We start from the raw sequence: 19742 nt of genomic DNA, 5'->3' as shown, positions 1-19742 counted from the left end.
TTTCTCCTTCTGGCCTGTAGATATTAAATAATTAATATTAGACTGGAATTTTTATAAATAATTCCCTTATAGAATTCAGAACATTCTAGCTGGTTTGGAAGTGCTGTCTTCATGGAAATTTGGCCTTGTAACAACTGTTGCATAGGAAGTGATTCATATGAAGCTTTTAATAAATATCTTGTGTATATATCTATATATATCTGTATATCTTGTAAATATCTAGCAGGGAAGCTCCCAGTTTTCTCCTTGACTGCTTTCTAAGTTCTTTGTGACTTTGCAGTCATTAATCTTAGATTTTCCCTAAATAACTCCTTTGAATCACAGATCCTGTTTTATGCTTTTTGTTTGGACTATTTCCCTTCAGTAGTTTTATTAGGTAACACCAATCTTGCTTTTGTTTAAGCTTTGTTGAGTATTTAGCCTTCACAAACTTTGGTTAACAAGAAGTTTAAATCAGTTCTTCACTTTAAACTTTTTATACAGAATAAAGTGGAAAAGTATCTTGTTTAAAAGAAACTGAAGAGGTCTTCCCTGTCTTTATGGTTGCCCACTTTGGGTTGTAAATTGAATCTGTGGGAAAACAATATAATCTTCAGTTTTTTGATATATTTTTTTAATGGAACAAAACCTCAGTCCACTCATTTGGGGGGGAAAAAGAGCTGTGTTCTTGGAAGGATAAATGCAAAACAGACAGTAGACTTTAAATAATAGACTCTGTGTTCCTGCTGTCTTTGGTTATAACTGTGCCTGTGCTTGTATGTGGGATGATGTGCTGTTATTTACGAGCACAGTTATGAGTTATTTATGAGTAGGTGAATTTTGTGGCTTTGTATTTAGTTATGTGTATGCTATGTGTAAATTCTGTGTCCTTGTTTATTCTTATACAGCTGTGCCTAATGTGATCTTCCTGTTTTCTCCTCTGTTTATAATTTCATCTGTTTTATCCATAAACATTTTGAGTATTAAAATAAAATAAAAATAATAAAAAATAAAATTATTTAAAAATGTGCCTTGGTGTGTATTATAGAATAAAATATTTGGCTTAAAAATTCTAAAATAGCCTTATACATTTTAAATCACTGAGGTCACGCTGATGTCTATTGTATGTGTTGTCCATGTATGAGCAGAATATATTAATGAGAAATTTACAGATTTTCTTCCTCAGTATTGCACAAGATGAATGTCATTGGCAAATAAGAGGATAACAAGTAATTTGGTACTTTTTCCAATGGTTGTCAAATACTAGAATAGAGATGGAGAAGAGATGGTTCTTGTCTTTGCATTACTGTTCATATTCAAGTCCAAAAGATGCTCCTGAGTTACATTTCATCTTGGACTTCTGGTTTGATAGAATCATAGGATGACCTGAGTTGGGAGGAACCTTAAGGATCATCTAGTTCCAACCCTCCTACCATGGGCAGGGACACTTTCACTAGACCAGGTTTCTCAGAGCCCATCCAACCTGGCCTTAAGCACTTCCAGGGATGGGGCATCCACAGCTTCTCTGGGCAACCTGCTCTTCCATGTACTACAGAATGCAAGAAAGTCATGTACTGTGTATTGCAAGTACAAGTATTTATCAGATTTTGTTCCTCTTTATTGTTTACTCTTTATTGTTATATCTGTTTGTAATAAACCAGTAGGTGAACCTCTGGCCTGCAGAGCTGTAGTTTGTGTTGTTTGAAAAAATAATGGTACAAATCTTCTCCAAAGGAGTAGGTAGTGCTGAATACTGAGTTGGTTATTGATGGTGTTTTCTGCATCTCACGATGTATCTGAACTGTGGTACAGGGTTTAAAAAATTTGTAGGAAGAAAAGGAACAATTATTTGTCACCTTATCCCTTGGGTAGAAGTCATAGAGAACAAGGTGGGCAGTGCAAGATGTTTTGTCCAGTGTAGAATTGCTTTAGAAGAGGAGACAAAATGTCTGTGACTGCTCGAGGTGTGGAGGGCTGTGCAGGTTTAGTGGGAATGCTGTCTTGGTAGACAGTGGCTGTACAGTGGAATAAGCCTGAATGTTCCAGCTTAGTTGGTTTTTAAGAAATGTAGCTTAGGCAGGTACTAGAGATGGGCTGTATTTTTAAAGTAAGTAAGTGATAAATGTTAATACTTATACTTCAAAAATATTTTTTTCTCTAAACTTTTCTTTCCTACTAATACAGAAAGCAGAGTATTTTCTTTGGGAAAGTTCTAAAAATCACTGGTTACTGCTAGGCACAAAGTTGTGAACATGTTCAAAGTTGAAGGTAGAGAAGTTAGATGAACTTATTTGGTCAAGGGGAGGCTGAGAGCTGTGTTCCCTGAGATGAGTTAAAGGCATGATGTCTGAAGTTTGATTATTCTGAGAAGAGGATAAGATACATGGAGCTTCTCAATAAGGACTCATCAGCATTAGAACAAAGAGTTTAATGGATAAAAAAGAAGGCAGCACCTAGAGAAAATGCTTTGAGATGTAATTGCTTGTATGCTTATATGTTGAAATTTCAGTCACTGTCAGTCCACTTGGTGCTCCTCATGAGTGTTCAGTGCTGTTTCTTGGGATAACCTCGATGGCAAGGAAACTGTGTTGGTGAAAGCAAAGCTTGATGGTTATTCTTTGATAAATTCAGGAGAGTTCTCAAGTTGGCAGTGCTTCTTGAGCTGCTTCTGGATAGAAGGCCATTAACTGTTGGATGTCAGATTTTGTGGTATTGGTCCTGCTGTCTTTAAGGTGATATTCTTCTGCATTATGGAGTTCTGACTAAAATACAGCTTGTTGCATTCATGTAAAAAGCAGTAAAAGGGAGAAATTTGGTAAATAAACTGTATGAATCTCTATGACCTGTTACTCTAATAATGCTTTCAACACTTAAAAAATCCAGGGATTTAGGTTTATATCTAAGCACAGTGCACACTTCCAATAGTTATAAGGTGTGCAAAATTAAGGCTTGTTGGTTAACAGATAGTAGAATTTTTTAGGTTGCTTGCTGAAATGTCTTATCAATATATTCTTGTTCTGTAGGTAGCTTAATATATTGGGTTTTGTTTTTTAAATGTTCTTTATAGCAGACTTCAGTAATTTTTCCTGAGTAAAACAGTGCATGTTGAAAATGGTCTCAGGAGGTTATCTATTCAGACCACTTGTTCCAAGCAGAATTAACTTAGTTGAGGTTGCTCAAGGCCTTTTCCAGTCCCATTTTGGATATCCAGGCTGTTTGGGCCCATAGCTATTGAGGATTCACACTAATTTATTACTGCAAATTGGTTTTTCCAGTTTGTTATTTCATGTAGTTAACTTTGAACAGAAAGGTCTGTCTAGCTATGGATGACAGTGCTGAGGAAAACCAATTTGATAGTTACAGAGGGTTGTGTTCTTTGCATGCTGCTTGATGTTAATGTGTCATTTACCCCTTAATTGTAACAATCAGATTACCAGTCTCCCATCTCTTCTCATCCGTATCTCTCACATTCCAGTGTGCATTCTGCTTGCCTTTGCAAGCAGACATAAAGCACGTAGCCTGGGTTTTCTGATATTCTGCTCAGTGGGTGGGATAGGGCCACCCTGCTTGTACAGTCATAGGCTTTGCTCCAGAAATAGTATGTTGCATTCCTCCATTGGAGTTACTTCTTTTGTTTGGATCCTACTGGGTTTTAAATCTGTGACTTTTCCTACTGTGTGGTTAATATGTATCATCTTGGAAAGCCCTGTAGCTGAAAGAGATGCTGTTTTTTCACTGAACTATGCACGCTGAAAGTGATTGGTATCCAAAAATGTACAAATATCACTTTAAAACGCAGAAATTAGAAGGAAAATCAAAAAGATTTGGCATTTAAGAAGGAGGGGGTTTTTAAAAAGCATTTATACTTTAGGTACTTTAAAAGAATATGCCATTTGTGCTTCTGAATTTTGCAGTAATCTGCAGGTTTTGTGACTTGACTTGTTATCAGTGCTTCATCTATTAGAGCTTCATGGCCAACACTCTTTGAGAATCAGCAGAGTTCTTAATAAAATATGTTGCCCTGTTACTGTACAGTCTTACTGTTTTTCTGTAATGCTACTGTGGAGAATCCAGTTAAGGAGATTTAGAAGTTGTAGAAGAAAGCACTCAAGATGTCATTAAATCTCTTTAAATGCTTGAGATAAATTACTCTTTAATGAGATCTGCTGTAGGTTATGCAGAAAAAGGGAGAAAATACTGCATTTTATCTCACTTTATTTCTAGAATGTCCATAAAAGAGTCCTTGATGGCAGTAACTAATGGCATCTCTTGAGGATTATTGTATACATAAATCAGCTATTTGTGCTCTGGAGAAGTTCCTCTCCAGGTTGCAGAATAGAGAGCACTTGCAGACTTGTAGGTCTGTGATAGGATTCTAACAGATTCTCAGTGACTTCTTAGAAAACAATGAAGAATTGCAAAAAAATTCTTTGTACATTATAATCTATGTCTTCCTTTAATCTGTTTCTAATAAGCAATGAGCACATCTGTCACTGTGTAAAGATAGTATTTGTCTGTTGTGTACAGAGATTATTTCACAGGCAAGTTTGCACATAGGAGAATTTTTCATCTGTACTTTTTCTTGCCGGGGAAAAAGGAACAGAGATGTTATTAACTAGAATGGACCATTTTTAGGTGATGAAAACAGGAAATCCATAAAATATTAGTCTACTCATTTTCATGAAGTGCTGTGAGAGTTTTTTAGTTTAGAGAGCCCTAGTGAGTGTGCCATTGTATGAAGGCAACATGAATGAGGTGAATGTCATTTAGTGAGTGATTTACTGTGAATTGTATTAATTGCTTAGCAAAAAAACATCTCAGTGTTGCTTAGTGTGTTCAGATGTCATTGTTAATGACATCTATGTAGATGATGTTGGAGAATCTCCTGACCAAATTTAGAAGCTCTCTTGATCCTCTCTGCTAGCTCAGGCTTTATTCAAATGTTCTACATGTAAGTAAGGGCAGTTCATTTAGTAATATGGATTATCTGGTGTGTGATTCCACTAGCATTGATTAAATTAGTTCAAACCATAGGTGGATCTCCTCATTTCCTGTTGAAGTGTCAAAACAAAGCTGCTTTTTACCCAATATATGAATTTAGCTGCAGAGTTTATGTTTGTTACTCTGCAAATTATAACATCCTACCATTGTGACTGGTTTTGTTTGGTTTTTTATTTGTGGATTGTAGGGGGGTTTTGTTGTTCTGTTTGTTTGTTTTTTTCTTTTGACCAATTTTCTTATTAGTTTGCCTTGCAATGAAAAATAATTAAAAATAATTATATGATAGTAGTCCTTGTCATCCTGAGTTTATGTTGCTGTCCTGCCCTTCTGTGGAAGACCCCTGAATTTTGCACATTTTTGTGCCTTAGTTACCCTTAAGACAGATCTTGGCATTTCAGTATGAACATTGATTTGCAATGCTCTGCTCAGAGAGAGTAATTTTGGGAGAAATGTTAATTTTGAAATGTTTACTGCTGTCTTATGATTTATATACTGATATAAAATTTTCTGCTGTTCCCTTAATTAATATAATAAATCACATTAAAATATGTCCTCTTAGTGTTTCCAGAATTTTGCATATTTTTCTTGGTGCACTTGCAAATGTATCCTGTGTAATTAATTTTCATGTATTTGAATTTAAAATACATAGTGAAATTCAAACAATGCTTTGATTGGAACCCTATATGATAGTATCTTTCCTGTGTACGATCCTACTGCTCTGTTTGTGGTTTACCATGGCCAGATGCTTTCTTTTCGTGGTTTGTATGCCTGTATGCACATTGCACATTTTTCAGCCCTTGTCCTTGGGATGCTGCATTTAACAATTCCTGTTTCTGAAGCAGCAAATGTACCAGGTGTGAGATCTCTAGCTTGTAATTCCTGAGGCTTTGTCCTGTCAGAACAATCCATGCTGTTTATGTCTTCCAGCAGAGCTGGAATTCAAAATTGTCTCTTGTTTTGACTTCTCTAAGAATAAAAGCTTCCAAAAGTACAAGTGGAAAAGGATGGCATTATTTTCTGTTCATATAAAATGTAGATGGATTTTCAGTATCCATTTGAAGCAGCCAATGGGAAAGTGTGTTGTTGAAGATAGCAGAGCTCTGAACCTTTAATTGCTTGATTATTCAGTTTAGTTCTTCTGCTGATTCTGAAACAGTTTGAAATCTTGCACAAAGTAATTATTATCAATTAATTATACTAAATGTGAGGAAAATTGTTAGGTTCTAATTTGAAAAATCTATTTAGCCATCTATAAAATAATACCCTTAGATTCACTTTTGGGTATGTGTTGCTCCCAAAATGCTTCTCCTTTTTCATTTGTTCCTAGCAAGTAGCTTTTCTTACTAATTGGATTTCAAAGGTGACAGTCTTAAAAAGTGGTCATACTCAGGATATCAGGGATGGCATGTTGGAGATTGTCTCACTTTAATATAACTGGATCTTTTCACCCAGCATATGATGGTAAGCCTGTGATGGTAAGTTTTCTCAGGTTACAGAAGAGACATCTTTCACTCCATGAAGCATAGCAGGAAGATTTATGTTCTCACATTTTCCCAAAGCTCTATGAGAAGAAACTGGCATTTTGTTTATTTAGTTACTTTGATTTTGTAGAGTGAGAAATGAGGGAAGTGGTGGTTCAAAATTTTCTTTTTTTAATGTTAAATCCGTTCTGTGCATGCTTTCTACCTTTGCTGCCTTTGCAAAATGTTTTTGTTCTTTAAAATAAAGACTTAAATATTTTTCATATTGAATAGTTGCATGAATAGCTGCAAGGTACTAATTCAGGTTTGATTTTCACTGAGGATGTAACAAAGAGATGAGCAGCATTCTTTTTGGGAATATTCTCCTACATTTGGAATACATTTTTAAATTAACTTACCTAACCAGTGGTAGAACTGGCAGATGTTTTCAGGAGATGCACACTGTTATGCTTTTCTTTGACTGAATTAATGAAAGCTTTACCTTTAAAGTGTAAAATGTTTTGGAGTTGGAGAAGGATACCAGATGCTTCCTTAGAAGTCTTGCTAAAAATGTGATGAACATGGGAAATCTTTACTTGCTGTCCGGTGAATGAAGCTGTTTTTGTATGTTGGAAGTTTAACTTAAATCCTCCTTCAGACAGCATGTTTTGATAAATGTTTTTTTTTCTTTTTTATTATTCATCTCTAGGTTCCTTCAGAGAAATCTGAATCCTTTGCATCAATGTTGAGACGCTCTCCTTTAATTCAGATGGGGCCTGCCAAAGATAAAATTGCCATTGGTCAAATATTCCATGTTGTAGAAGATGATCTTTACATAGATTTTGGTGGCAAGTTTCACTGTGTGTGCAAAAGACCAGAAGTTGATGGAAAGTAAGTAATAAACCTACGGTAGGTAATAGACATCTGTACATGACATGCTGAAATTCTTAGCTAAAGGGACTTGAACACCTTCTGGGCTGACCTTGGATAGTTTGTATGAATCCTTTAAACTGTGGAAGTTAACATATTGTGCAGCATGAAAATATGGTCATGAACAGATCTGCATAGCTCATCATTGTTTGTAATTTGGATTCTTTTACACATTTGTATTATTGCAGTCTATGTTGTTCCAATTTATGATGAGCAAAGAAAGTTACTGGGTGTTTAGTCACAAAAAAAAGGGAAATAGTTGTCAAGCATTGTTTATTAAAATACTTGGAAGTTTGTGGATGTGGAACTTCAGTCCCATGTAAATAGTCTTCTTAGGCAATAGCTGTCTCTGCTAGGCATAGATAAATCAGGTGATGTACTGTCATTACATGTCATTTGTGATAATACTTTTCATAGCAGATTATCAGTACTAATGTGGTCAAATATTCCATATTGTAGCAGGTGATTTTGTATAGATTTTGGTGTTAAGGTTTACTCTGTCCTGAAGTGGAACAACTGTGGTGGAACTAGAACAGTTGTGCTGGGGAATACAGTATTTAGAGAGCTGAAATATAAGAAAGCAATTAATTCTAGTGTAAATAGAATTTATAAGCTTTCTAAACTGTCTTGGGCACCTTATAATTATGTATTATTCAAAAATCTCTTGTCTATTTCATTTGTCTCCAGATTGCTTTGACACTTATTTTTTAATACATAGGAAAACCATCTTTTTGAATTTATAGCATTATAATATTTTAGTCCATCTCTTTTCCCTCTGTTTCCCCTAAGAGAGGAGAAGCATCTTTGTTAATGTGCACAATCACTGTTTTTGGAGCACTGAATATGATTCCTGTGATAATCAGTTCTGGAGTAGTTGATTTAACAAAAGGAGATTGAACAGAAATAATCACACGTTTGTGTAGAAGCCTGTGATAGTATTTTATCAGAGCATTTTTATACTCAGCTTCTTTTTTTGAGAGGTTTGTGACTTTCAGAGCAAATGCATTTGATGTCCCAGGATGAACGGAGTCCTTTATGTTCATCCCATTTGGTAGCAGACAAAGATTTTCTTAGTGTGTTGCTGCTACTGTAGTGATAAAGGCCTTGTTGCTGTTTGCATCTCTTCCTAATTCCAAATCAAGATGAGCTTTGCCTTTCCCAGTCCCATTCTTGCATGCCTGAGGAGTGTTTCTGTATCAGTCTCAATCTCTGCCCTTTTGTTTTGTGGCCGAGTTCAGACCCAAACTCCTGTTCAGCTGCACCAGCCTTCTGCCAGGCCTGCTATTCTGCACATTGGGAAGGACCCTTGGGAAGCATTGAGGACTTTATCCTTACAGATTTTTGATGTCTTCTGGGCACTTTTTCTTGTCAGGACAGCTTCTCTACCCTGAATAACTTGAAATCTACTGTCCTGAACCCTAGATCTGTCTTCTGCTGCTTTCCTTTCTCACTTTGCTTCAGCATGGAAGCTCTCATTGGTGGTCTCTGCTGCTGAGACAGACATCAGCTATCACATTCCCAAACAGTTCTTATCTGCCTGTGTGTAACATGTCCAGCACAAGACCTGTCCTCCTTGGGTTGTCTGGCACCTCTGGTAAAAAGATGTCACCAGGGTACTCACTCTGATTTCTTGCTCTCCTCCATGTTTGCTCCTGCTTGAACACACATCAAGACATTTGAAGTTCCGTGTGACAATGAAGTACTAAAGCCATGAGGTGGCTTCTGGTTGTTTGAATGAAGCTTCATCTGCTCCCTTTTCCTGATCACACTGCCCACAGCACACACCCACCATGAGTCAGGGTTGGTCTCCTCTCCAGTTTTGGCCCACAGCTGCCTCCTTGCATGATTCACAGCAAGGCTCTATGCTCTCATGTCCCTCTCTTGCTTCTGCTGCAGTCTCTTTGCTTTGCTCACACGCTTCTTCCCAGCTTTGGGGACGGGGCAGATTTGTGTTTATCTTCAAATCCCTAACAGTGATTCACTCACCTTGGAAATGCTGAACCCACCACTTGCTGTTTACTTGTGTGGTGTTGTTATTTTGTCATGGTGCTCTGGAATGCTGAGATGGCGAGACAGACTGGGGAAAAGGAATGAAAGATGTCTTCCTTGAAAAGCTCACAGCAAACAAGCATCTGTCCACTCCTTCCTTGCTCTCATCTTACCCTCAATAATTTACAGCTTTCCTTGTGGTGCACATTGCAGAGATACAGGGGAAGATAGGGCCCAGGAGAACTCTTGTTGGAGCAGGTGCTTTAGAGTCAGTTGTCTACTGAACACTGGGAGCATAAGCTTGGGGTTGAGAAGATCTCAGCCAGTTATATTTTTGGCTGCCTTTTATAATGATAAAAACAAGGAGATCCCTATAAAAATTGTTTATACTTCCTTCTCACTGCTTTTGAGGAGGAGTGGAGAGATGGAATTTAATAGCCTGGGTATTTTAAATGAAATTAAATTTGGTACTAAAGGCAGTAATTCCCAGAATAGTAGAGACAACATTTACAACATTGAGGATGTAGTGGCAGTGGATATAGTAGTGTTGCTACTCTATATTTAAATGACTTAAAGCATTCATTTCACATGTAGGTGAGTGATTCAAATCCCTTTTCTCCTCAGTTCGTACCAGAAACCTGAATTTTTCTCAGACTATCTAAGTGTTTGAATGCTACTTGGAATACCTAAACCTCTAAATAAAAATAATTAAATAAGAAAGCAAATAATTTAAATAATTCTTGCCAACTTCTTCCAATTGATTGTGTTTCCAGAATTGGAATTTCTAAAATTTACCTGAATTTACAAAAAAAAAAATGCAGTAGCAAGCAATCTTTTGCCATTTGTGTAAAGGGGTGTCTCTTGAGGACATGCACTTTTGATATTTCCTTAGTCATTTGTCTTTTTTCTCAATAGAACTCAACTATTTTAATGATATTATAATACAGTTTTCTTTTTCTTATGTGATGCTCTGTGCTCTTTGAAAATACTACAGTTATTTGAAAAGAAACAAAAGGCTCTTGAGTGTAAAATTTGTTCTCTTGAACTGCTCAGTCCTGTGCCTAACATTTGTGATTTTTTTGGAATGTCCAGGTGAAAGACCCTGTAGTGCTACTACCATGTGGCCATAAGAAAGGATTTCACCCCAAAGACTGTCTTGGGTAAAAAAGCAACTGAAAAAAAAAAAAAAAAAGTGTCCCTCACATGGAAAATTTGAAGTAGCTAAATAAATACATTTTCCCCCCTCAGTTCTTCTAAAAGAAATTTCAGCTTAAAAAAAAAACAAAACCAAGCACCCAAACTAAAACCCCAAACAAAATACCACAAATTTTAAGGAAAAGAAACCTTAGAACAGTAATGCAAAATTTAAATTGAATAAACATTTGAAGAACTAGCTATTTTTGTGTGGTTTTCATTGACTGTTTTCCTTTTTTTGGACATCTGTTTCATAGAATTGCAGAAAATACATTTTGTAATCATCATTGATGGTAGTGAGATTGGAAGAATGCATTGGCATCTTAGAGATCAAATATGTTGTTGGTAAAAGCTGGCAGGGGTCAGGCAAGGATGTATTTGATTGTGAGCAGTATAATTTTGTTATTTGGGGTTTATTTACTGTGTCAGGAGTATTTATTACCCTTACAATTTCAAGATCATATGTAATTTATGCTGTACTTATTAAATGTATACTACAATTAGTAAACATGTTTCTTGATACACTCTGACTTCAATGCTTTATTAAATTTGCTTTTTATGCCAACAGCATAGCAATTTTGTTAAATATTCAAAGTTTCTACAAATGAGAAAGAGTCTGTAGTAAATAAGATTCCTTTTCAGCAATGGGAAGAAAGTATATTTTTTATCTCTTTTAGCATGCAGAAGAACTGAAATCCTAAAGAAGAAAGTGTCTGTCTTACATCTCCAAATAAACAACAACTTAATCCATAACAAAAAGGTGCTGTTAAAACCTGCTTCTGTCATTATCAGATGGAATTCCTGAGAAGCAGAAAATATGGGAAGGGATTGTGCTGACACTGCCTCTTGCATGGTCTGCACCTGTACTGTTAATGACCAATTCCCATCAAAAGCACAATGGCTTTCAGCAATTTTCTAAAATGTAGGATTGCAGGACCAGCTTCCAAAGAGGATTAAACTGCACCTCTCCATGCCAGTGTAATGAAGCTTTATTTTCAAAGACTGCTGTAACCCTCCAGCAACTCCAGTATTATCAGGCTGCAGGATCAGAAAGACACTTCCTTTATGCTTGAGTATGCAGCTGGTGCAGGGATTTCCAGTATATCCTGTGGCAATTTTACTTGACACCTTTTATACAGTGCATATTTGCCAAACTTAAATAGTAGAGAAGAGAAGAAATCATTTCATGCCAGTTGTGATTTAGAACATGACAGCTTAATGAGCACCATAAAATATTACCTAATGCTTTTTCTGCAAATTGTATAAAAATATTTACTCTGTTTGAATGACTGCCAGGGTGAATTTTATTTGGGAAACATTTTAAATTCTTCTCTTTTTGTTCTATTTTTAAAATATTTTATAGATAAGGTCAGAATGGAATCCAATTTAAACTAATCTGGTTTCTTAGATTAGGCAGTGTGAATAAGGCTGGTTGTTTTCCAGCACATTCATTTTATTAAGACAGTTTTAAATTTATGTTGAAAGTAATGTTGAAAGTAGCAGGAGAAACTGTTCAAAAGATCTTGTAAGATTAAAAATACCAATTTTCTAAAAAAAAGAGAAAGGTGCATGAAGAGAGGCTCTTCATGGGAAAGGATTATAATAAGACACTGTTTGGTTTAGTTCCAGTTTGTGTATTAAACAGTCACCATGTGTTGAGCTGGAGGGTGAGTTTGGAGAATGTGAATATGCTTTTTGAACGAGTGCATCTCAACCAGAATGAGCTGCCTCACACAAAGCACCCTGCTCTCACCACCTCTCAAGGCAGACAGCCTTGTACAAGGGAACATGTCAGTGTCTGCTTCAGTCTTTGCTGAACCCTCCTTTCCCTGACTCTGGTGTATGTAATGGTGCAATATTACTGTGAAAAGGTTTAGAGAGAGATGTTGGAAACATATCTTTCTAACTCTTTTCTTTAAAATACGTAATGACCAAACAACTGGTGGAAGTCTGTACTGACTGAGAGACTCAGCATTCAGCTCCCATTCCCAAAGCCTTTGCTCTTTCTTTGCCAGGGGAATCACAGGCTTCAAATTAATGTTTAACCATGTTTACTCCTTAGAGTGTGTATTTCTTCCCTGTCCTGTACTGTTGCTGACTGAAGAGGTGCTGGTCTGCCAGCCTGGCACATCCTTTGTCTTTCAAGCTTTGAATGTTGATGGAACTATTAGTAGTGAAAAACAAACAAACAAACAAAACCAAAACAAAATAAAAAAAAAACACACACACAAAAAAGTGCAATTAATGTGATATATAAATAAAACATATCTTGCTGCAGTAATGCTGGATTTAGTTGTACATGTTTGTTTTTACAGTGGTCTGCTTCCTTTTTGGTATCTGTTGTCAGCAAAATAGCACTTACCTGTAATATGTAATTCTCAACAGGAAAGAAGGGAATTGCTAACCAGCAGTCCAAATGATAAAATAAATTATGTACTGTTTTCAAACTTAGACAGTTTCAGAAAGAACAGGTAATATGAAAGAGACTGGCAACCTGTAGAAACTTAGTGATTTCTTAAAAATTACTGTTGTGGGTGTTGAAGTTACTGGTAAAATGCAGAGGATGCTGGACTGGTGTGAAAAACCACTTTTGATTTCTGTGATGTTGTCTTGCTTAGGAAAGCAGGTCCACTGAGAGATGTTTTTTTAACTCCCAATTTTGGTATGTGAGGGGAATGAACACAGTTCTGACTCAATTTTCTCATTCTGTTTTGATGTTCAAATTGTTGCTGTTAGCCCACTGTCATTAAATCAGTGGTTTCTTCTTTTCCTTGCTTCCCTTCTGTTGTAGTTTTAATTCCAAACAGAGCAGTCGTTTTCTTACAGGTTTGTCTATCAGTATTCACACTGTAAAAAAACTCATACAAGATTGAGAAAATATGCCAGCACTCTGTCATGGTTTGGGAACAGCACTCCCCAATTTAGTGCCCACTTGTCCCAAGACTTTCCCAAACCAGATGCCTCTTGCTTGCTCCCCCCTCTTTCCTCCCCTTCCACTTCCTGCTCTGGAGATAGAGTTGAGAAAAAGGTGAAAATTAAGGGTTGAGATAAGAACAATTTACTGGAAATAGCAATGAGATAAGAAAACTGACAGTAACAGCACCGTTATTAATTACAAAAGAGGGTGGTTTGTATGAAGGGGTGCTCACTGAGGACCTCAATGACAGGGTTTGCCTGTTATGATTTTTCTTGACCAAGCCATGCTTTTCTTCCTGGAGAATCCCTTATTTCCACCCCTGGCAGTGATGTATGATAGAATACCAACCTAGGCCTGCTCACACAGGCCTCCCTTTCCCTTTCCCTTTCCCTTTCCCTTTCCCTTTCCCTTTCCCTTTCCCTTTCCCTTTCCCTTTCCCTTTCCCTTTCCCTTTCCCTTTCCCTTTCCCTTTCCCTTTCCCTTTCCCTTTCCCTTTCCCTTTCCCTTTCCCTTTCCCTTTCCCTTTCCCTTTCCCTTTCCTCCTTCCTCTTTTGTTGCCATTGTCTCATTCATGTGCTCCATTGGTAATATTTTATATCTGATCCCAGCTCATTCTCTATATTCTGTTTTTCAATACTGTTTGTTAATAGATGTATTTCCAATTTCTGCATTATGCAAGTTAGCAAGTCTTTTTTCACCTTGTACATTATTGCTCAGCTTTTTACCAATACTTTACTACTGAACTGTTAGAATTTGCAGTTCTGTTGTGTGTTTTTAAGCATTTACCATGTTTCAGAGGTTGCTGTATTGCAGTAGTATATTATATCTTCTACTAACATTTTTGGAAAGTTTTCAAGATAATTTTTGCTCATTTATGCATACTTAAAGCAGAAATTAGAAAACTTACTAAAATACCTGGTATTATAATCTTATTTAGTCAACATGACCACTTACCTGGTCTTTCCCACAAAGTTATCTTTATTCTTCTGTCATCAGCTGAGATTTTGTTTTAATGTTGTTTCTTTTTTTCACTTGTTTGGAAAGTATTTCTTGCCTATATAGAAAAAAAAAAAGTAGTGACATAAGTAAGCAACTTGGGAGTATTTGTAAGTCTCTATGACAGAGATTTCCTTTGTGCCTATAAGGTCAAATGGTTTTGGTCTATCAGTGCCATGTTGCTGATATTTGTAACACTAAATGGCTGTCTGAAATCAAAGTAGTCTTTGTACTTTTCTTCTCCTTCTTCCAAGTTCTTCCTATCAGGTAAGCATCTTCTTATTGGAGGGCAAAATTCCTCTGCATTTTGAAAGATAGACTATGTTGTAATTTTTGAATTGTTAAATAATTATGACCTGTTCAAGTTTGCTGAAGTGTAGAATGACGAGTGCACACACACACTTTGCTGAATCTCTTCCAGTTTGCATCTTTTGTGGAAAACATAACCAGACAGCCGGTCTCCACATTGTGAAAACCAGTCTCTTTCTGTGATGAAAATTATGAGAATGTCATGTTGAAATTCTCTGTGGACCAAGGTGGTTTTTACTAGTCATCAGCAAACTTGGTTTTGGCACTCTGGTCAGCCTTTGGTCTCCAATGCCCAAACACCAGGGAGAAATGGTAAGCAGGACTGATGATGTTGTCCTGTTCCCACATACCAACATTGCAACTTAAAAAGGAAACCTTATTATTTATACTGAAGAGGACTAAATTCAAGGAGGTGGCAGGAGCTGCCTTTTCTACAAAGCTTCCATATAGTGCAATTCACCATTGCTTCGAGCCCAAACAATGCACGTGGTGCCACTCTGTCTGCTGTCGAACAATTTCAGCTTGCTTTTTTTAAAACAGGCACGAAGAATAGCTCTGTGATTGCAAACTTGGTCTGTGTGCTGCAGCAAATAACCTCTAACTTATTTATAGCAGCATGCATTTTGGAAATTATAGCATTTTTATCCCCTATGGACACAGCTTATTATTTGCTTGGTTACTTTACAATTGTGACTGTTTTTGCCACCCACTGTATATCATTCTTCAGTGGTTATTTTCAACCACAAATGGAGGTATTGGCTTTGTGGAGTTCTGTAATACACAAGACATGACTTCCAAAGTTCCTGGACCCCAAAGTCTGTAAGCATTCTTTTTTTTTACTACACTGTTAGTTTTTCATCCCAGATAGGTACTTTAGAGTTTAGTTATGTAATGATACCATGGGACAGGTGTTAGTTTTCAACAGTACAACTAGTCCATATTAATGAGGCACCCCAGGCAGCTTTTGGTACAGAAAATATGACATAGATCTAGGAATAAGGCTGCAGCAGTGCACATGAGCCTGATAATCTATTTTGATCCTCACCTTTTGCTTCTATCATTAGTTTAAATAGCAGTGAGTTATGAGATCCAATGGCCTTTAGAAGAAAATACCCTCACAAAACTAGTAGCATTTACTGATAAAAAAAGTTTTACTAGTTCTATTTTCCCAGGGCATCGTGATAATGAGAGATGAAATATGCTATGTAAAATGTCTTGGGAGAACAAAGCAGACCATAGGTGGCCTGGAGCTTTTTTGGCAATGTCAAAGTCTGTAAATACTCTTTAAGCCACACTTTTTCTCATATGTGGACTTGCACAAATACATGATAGGAAAAAAAAAAGTCTTGGGAAACTTACTACTGCGTTGGAAGGCTTGAGTGTTGTCTGTAGGAGATGAGTGGTTAAACTCTGTTTTTTCCCCTAATCCAGGTGCTAGCTGTCAAGAACTGCAGAAACTAGAATTGTAAACTCATGACTTGGCAGAAGAATTAAAATTGTTTCTAGTATTTTGTTCTGAGATTGATGAGAATAAATGACTTGAATCTCTGTGTGCAGCATATTAGGAATTTTTCTCCCTCACCTTTGAGAAAGCCTTGCTATTAGCATACAATTTCACTTAAATATCTTTAGTGAAGTGTAATTGATTTTCTCAATAGCTAGACAAGGCTCACAGAATCTCAGCCAGTCCAGATGCAGAAGATTATGGATTTTTTTAAAAACTCTTAAAACATTCCAGTGTTGGAACCCTGGAAAGAGTTTTGGACTGTCTGGGCTGACAGGCACTGATGCCCAAGAAAACACTGCTTTTGACCTGAGACCATGAAGAAGGCTTCCAAAATTGAATGATAGAATTGGGATCACTGGTGTGTAGTTTGAATGAAGTGTGTAATATCACATGGTGGAAAATTTAGAATTTAAGGTTTTGGAATATAGTAATACATATAAAGCAAGATGGAGGTTTTAGGGTGGAGGTTTCTTTCTTCACCTTCTTCTCCATGGGTTTAGGTGGTACTTTTGTAATTGGATAAAAAATTCTGCATTGTGGGCCACAGGCGATTGGTTATTGGGTTAAAAGTAAAACTAATTTAGGTGTTTGTTCTTAATTGGACAGTTAGGCCTTAGAAGGCCTTGTAGAGAGAGAGATATGTCTCCATTTTTAGCTTGTTAGCTAGAAGTGCTGTAGAACTCACTGTAACATAGATAAGAATTAATAAACATCTGAGTCTGAACAAGAAATAACATCTCTCCAGCATCATCATCTCATCAGTGGCTGTGGGTCAAGTGGATGAGGTAGGCTCCTGCCAATTATACAAACATGGTACTTTTCAGGAGTACAGGCAACTGTACTTGACTAAACCACAGAGCAAGTTGCAGATGTTTCTGGCTTAAAGTCTGGTCAGTTTGACCTGTACCTGTAACAGAGGTAAGGCTTAGATGAAAAAAACAGTCCAGGTTATTGTACCTGCTTTTATTAGGCTGGGTGTAACTGTGCACTAAACCTTCTTGTCAGCACAGTGAATTGAGCTGCAGTGCTGTGCTGATGTGGCCTTTGATTTAATTTTGGGAGAGAAGTTTTGGCCTAAACTGGCTCATGTGCTCTGCATGGCAATTCTCTGAGAGGTGTAGACTTGCCCAAAGACAGAAGCTATTTAGTTTCTAGGTTGAGAAACTGAGTTAATGATGTTTGGGACCAAATGTGAATTAATAAGTCTTCATATAACAAAGATCTTACTCAGGAAAATTAATGCTATCATATAACCATGGAGTGGTAATTATTCACCCCTCTGGAATAGTTTCAGTAAGTGAGTCTGAGAAGGGAATTAACACAGCTAGGGAAACACTGCAGGTAATATATATCAACCTCGAGCTCTTAGAAAGCATGAGTCAGGCTTCCCACAAATAATGATTTTAAAGTTGCTTTTATTTTTTGGTTTATGTCTTTCTGGGTTATTTAGGTTTTGGGCACACATAATTTTTTTTTCATTTGGCAGATTAGGAATTTTTAATTAAGTCAACTTTTTTTTAAAATGGCAGTTCATCTTCTGTGACTGATAAAACTGTTGATGTTAGTAAAGCTGGAGATGTACAGAATTATTTCACTGATAATTCCTCTCAGTCTGCTGTATAATATGAAGATTACTCAGGCTGGAGGCCAGTGCTTAGCCATATACTCCATGGGTAATAATGGGTCCAGTCCTGTTTAACATCTTCATTCATGAGCTCACTGATGGGACACGAATGTACCTTCAGCAAGTTTGCACGAACTACAAAACTTGGAGGAGTTGTTATGCAGGGTGGCTGTGCTGCCATCCAGAGTGGCCTCAGCAGGCTGGAAAAATGGTGTGGTGGGGCCCTCATAAAGTTCATCAAGAAAAGTGCCAAGTCCTGCTCCTGGGAAGGTACAGTCCCAGGCACCAGTATGTACCAGGGCCACTGGGATGCAAAGCAGCTTGCCAGAAAAGGCCTGTGGGGTCCTGGTGGAACACAGGGCAGCAGTGAGCCTTTGTGGCAAGGAAACTGAATGGTATCTTGGGCTACATTAGACAAGCAGGTGGCAGGATGCAATCCTTCTCTTCCACTTTGCCCTGGTGAGGCCAGACCTGGAATCCTGTGTCCTATTCAAGAGACAGTATGGTGAAGGGCCCCTCAGATGCTGGAGTGGTTGGAGCATCTCTGATGAGGAAAGGCTGAGGGAGCTGTGGCTGTTCAGCCTGGGGAAGAGAAGGGTCAGAGGGATTTCATCAATGTGTAGAAATACCTCAAGTGAGAGGGCACAGAGTGCAGAGCCAGGCTCCTATCAGCAATGCCCAGGGATGGGACCAGGGGCAGTGGGCACACACCAACACACAAGAGGTTCCTTCTGAGCTTCAGGAAAGAGCTTTTTACTGTGAGGGTGACTGAGCACTGACACAGGTTACCCAGGGAGATTGTGGAGTCTCTGTTCTTGGAGATACTTAAAAGCTGTCTCTAGCCATTGATGATTTATTTAGTCATGCAGTTTTATTTGAAGTCACCGGTTGGTACAGAGGGATGGTTCAGCAGAGGGAGGAGTGGGTGTTTACTGCAGCTTGGAATAGGCCCAAAAGACTGATAAAATTAATTCTGTTACTCCTACACACCAAACCCATGACAGATGCTTTTCTTCCCCTGATGCTTTCTATAACTCTTTGTCAGCCTGTGTAGATGCTGTTATCCAACCAGGGCACAAAACCAGGTAAATTCCTACAAAGCAAGGTAAGGCTTTAAGGCTGAGTGTTGCCAGACTGTGTAGGGGATTTGGCTGCTTTGCTGCTACTAGGCAGCACAGCAGTTCTGAACTAAAAAATGTGTGGTGTTTAGAGGTAAAAATAAATAACATTTTATTATGCCGGTCATTTAAGACTAATTTATTCTCCTTTTCTGCTCACTAATATGGTAAAAAAACCAACAGTCCTTGCTTCTTGTCTTTTCACATGCATTTGTGTGCAGCTAGGACAGGAATAGCAAATGAGTATAATTTTTGTATCCAATGTTTTGGAGCAAGAAGCAGAGGCAATAGTACTAAAGCTACACTTAGCTTGTATGTATATGCCCTTACTGAGTAAGGAGCATCTGATAACACTGTCCTTGCTGTTCTATTTGCTTGCCTGACTTTTTTTAAGAAAAGATGGACAGAATGTTTAAGATAGAACTTAAAATTCTAGGCAGGTATTGCTGTTGTGCTGGAAGAACAGTGTAAAGACCCATATATTTAAAAAGAAAAAAGAGGGTTTGGGACAGTGTTGTAAGAGTATTCAGTAGCTATTAAAACTTGCCTTAATAGATTTTGGAGTCTGTGTGTGGTCACTGCTGCCATGGCTCTGTCAGCATTTTAGACACGATAGCAGCCAAGAAGGGATGCAGATGTCTTTTGCTTTGTGAACTTGCTGAGCATAGCCATGATTTGTGGACACTGAAATGTGAAGCATTATGAGAACCAATCATGG

At 37.5% G+C, this 19742-nt stretch overlaps 1 protein-coding gene across 1 annotated transcript in view; it reads left to right on the top strand.

Moving 5' to 3' along the window:
- Positions 1-19742, top strand: part of LOC306799285 (tumor protein D52-like) — a 119833-nt gene that overhangs the window by 51175 nt on the left and 48916 nt on the right. The window contains exon 6 of the mRNA XM_079300084.1: positions 7150-7331. Coding sequence (XP_079156210.1) covers positions 7150-7331 — 182 coding nt within the window. The remainder of the gene's footprint in view (positions 1-7149; positions 7332-19742) is intronic.

This window comes from Erithacus rubecula (assembly GCF_903797595.1).
Source record: "Erithacus rubecula genome assembly, chromosome: 3".
In the NCBI taxonomy this organism is placed as follows: Eukaryota; Metazoa; Chordata; class Aves; order Passeriformes; family Muscicapidae; genus Erithacus; species Erithacus rubecula.
This window is presented reverse-complemented; position numbering and strand designations above follow the sequence as displayed.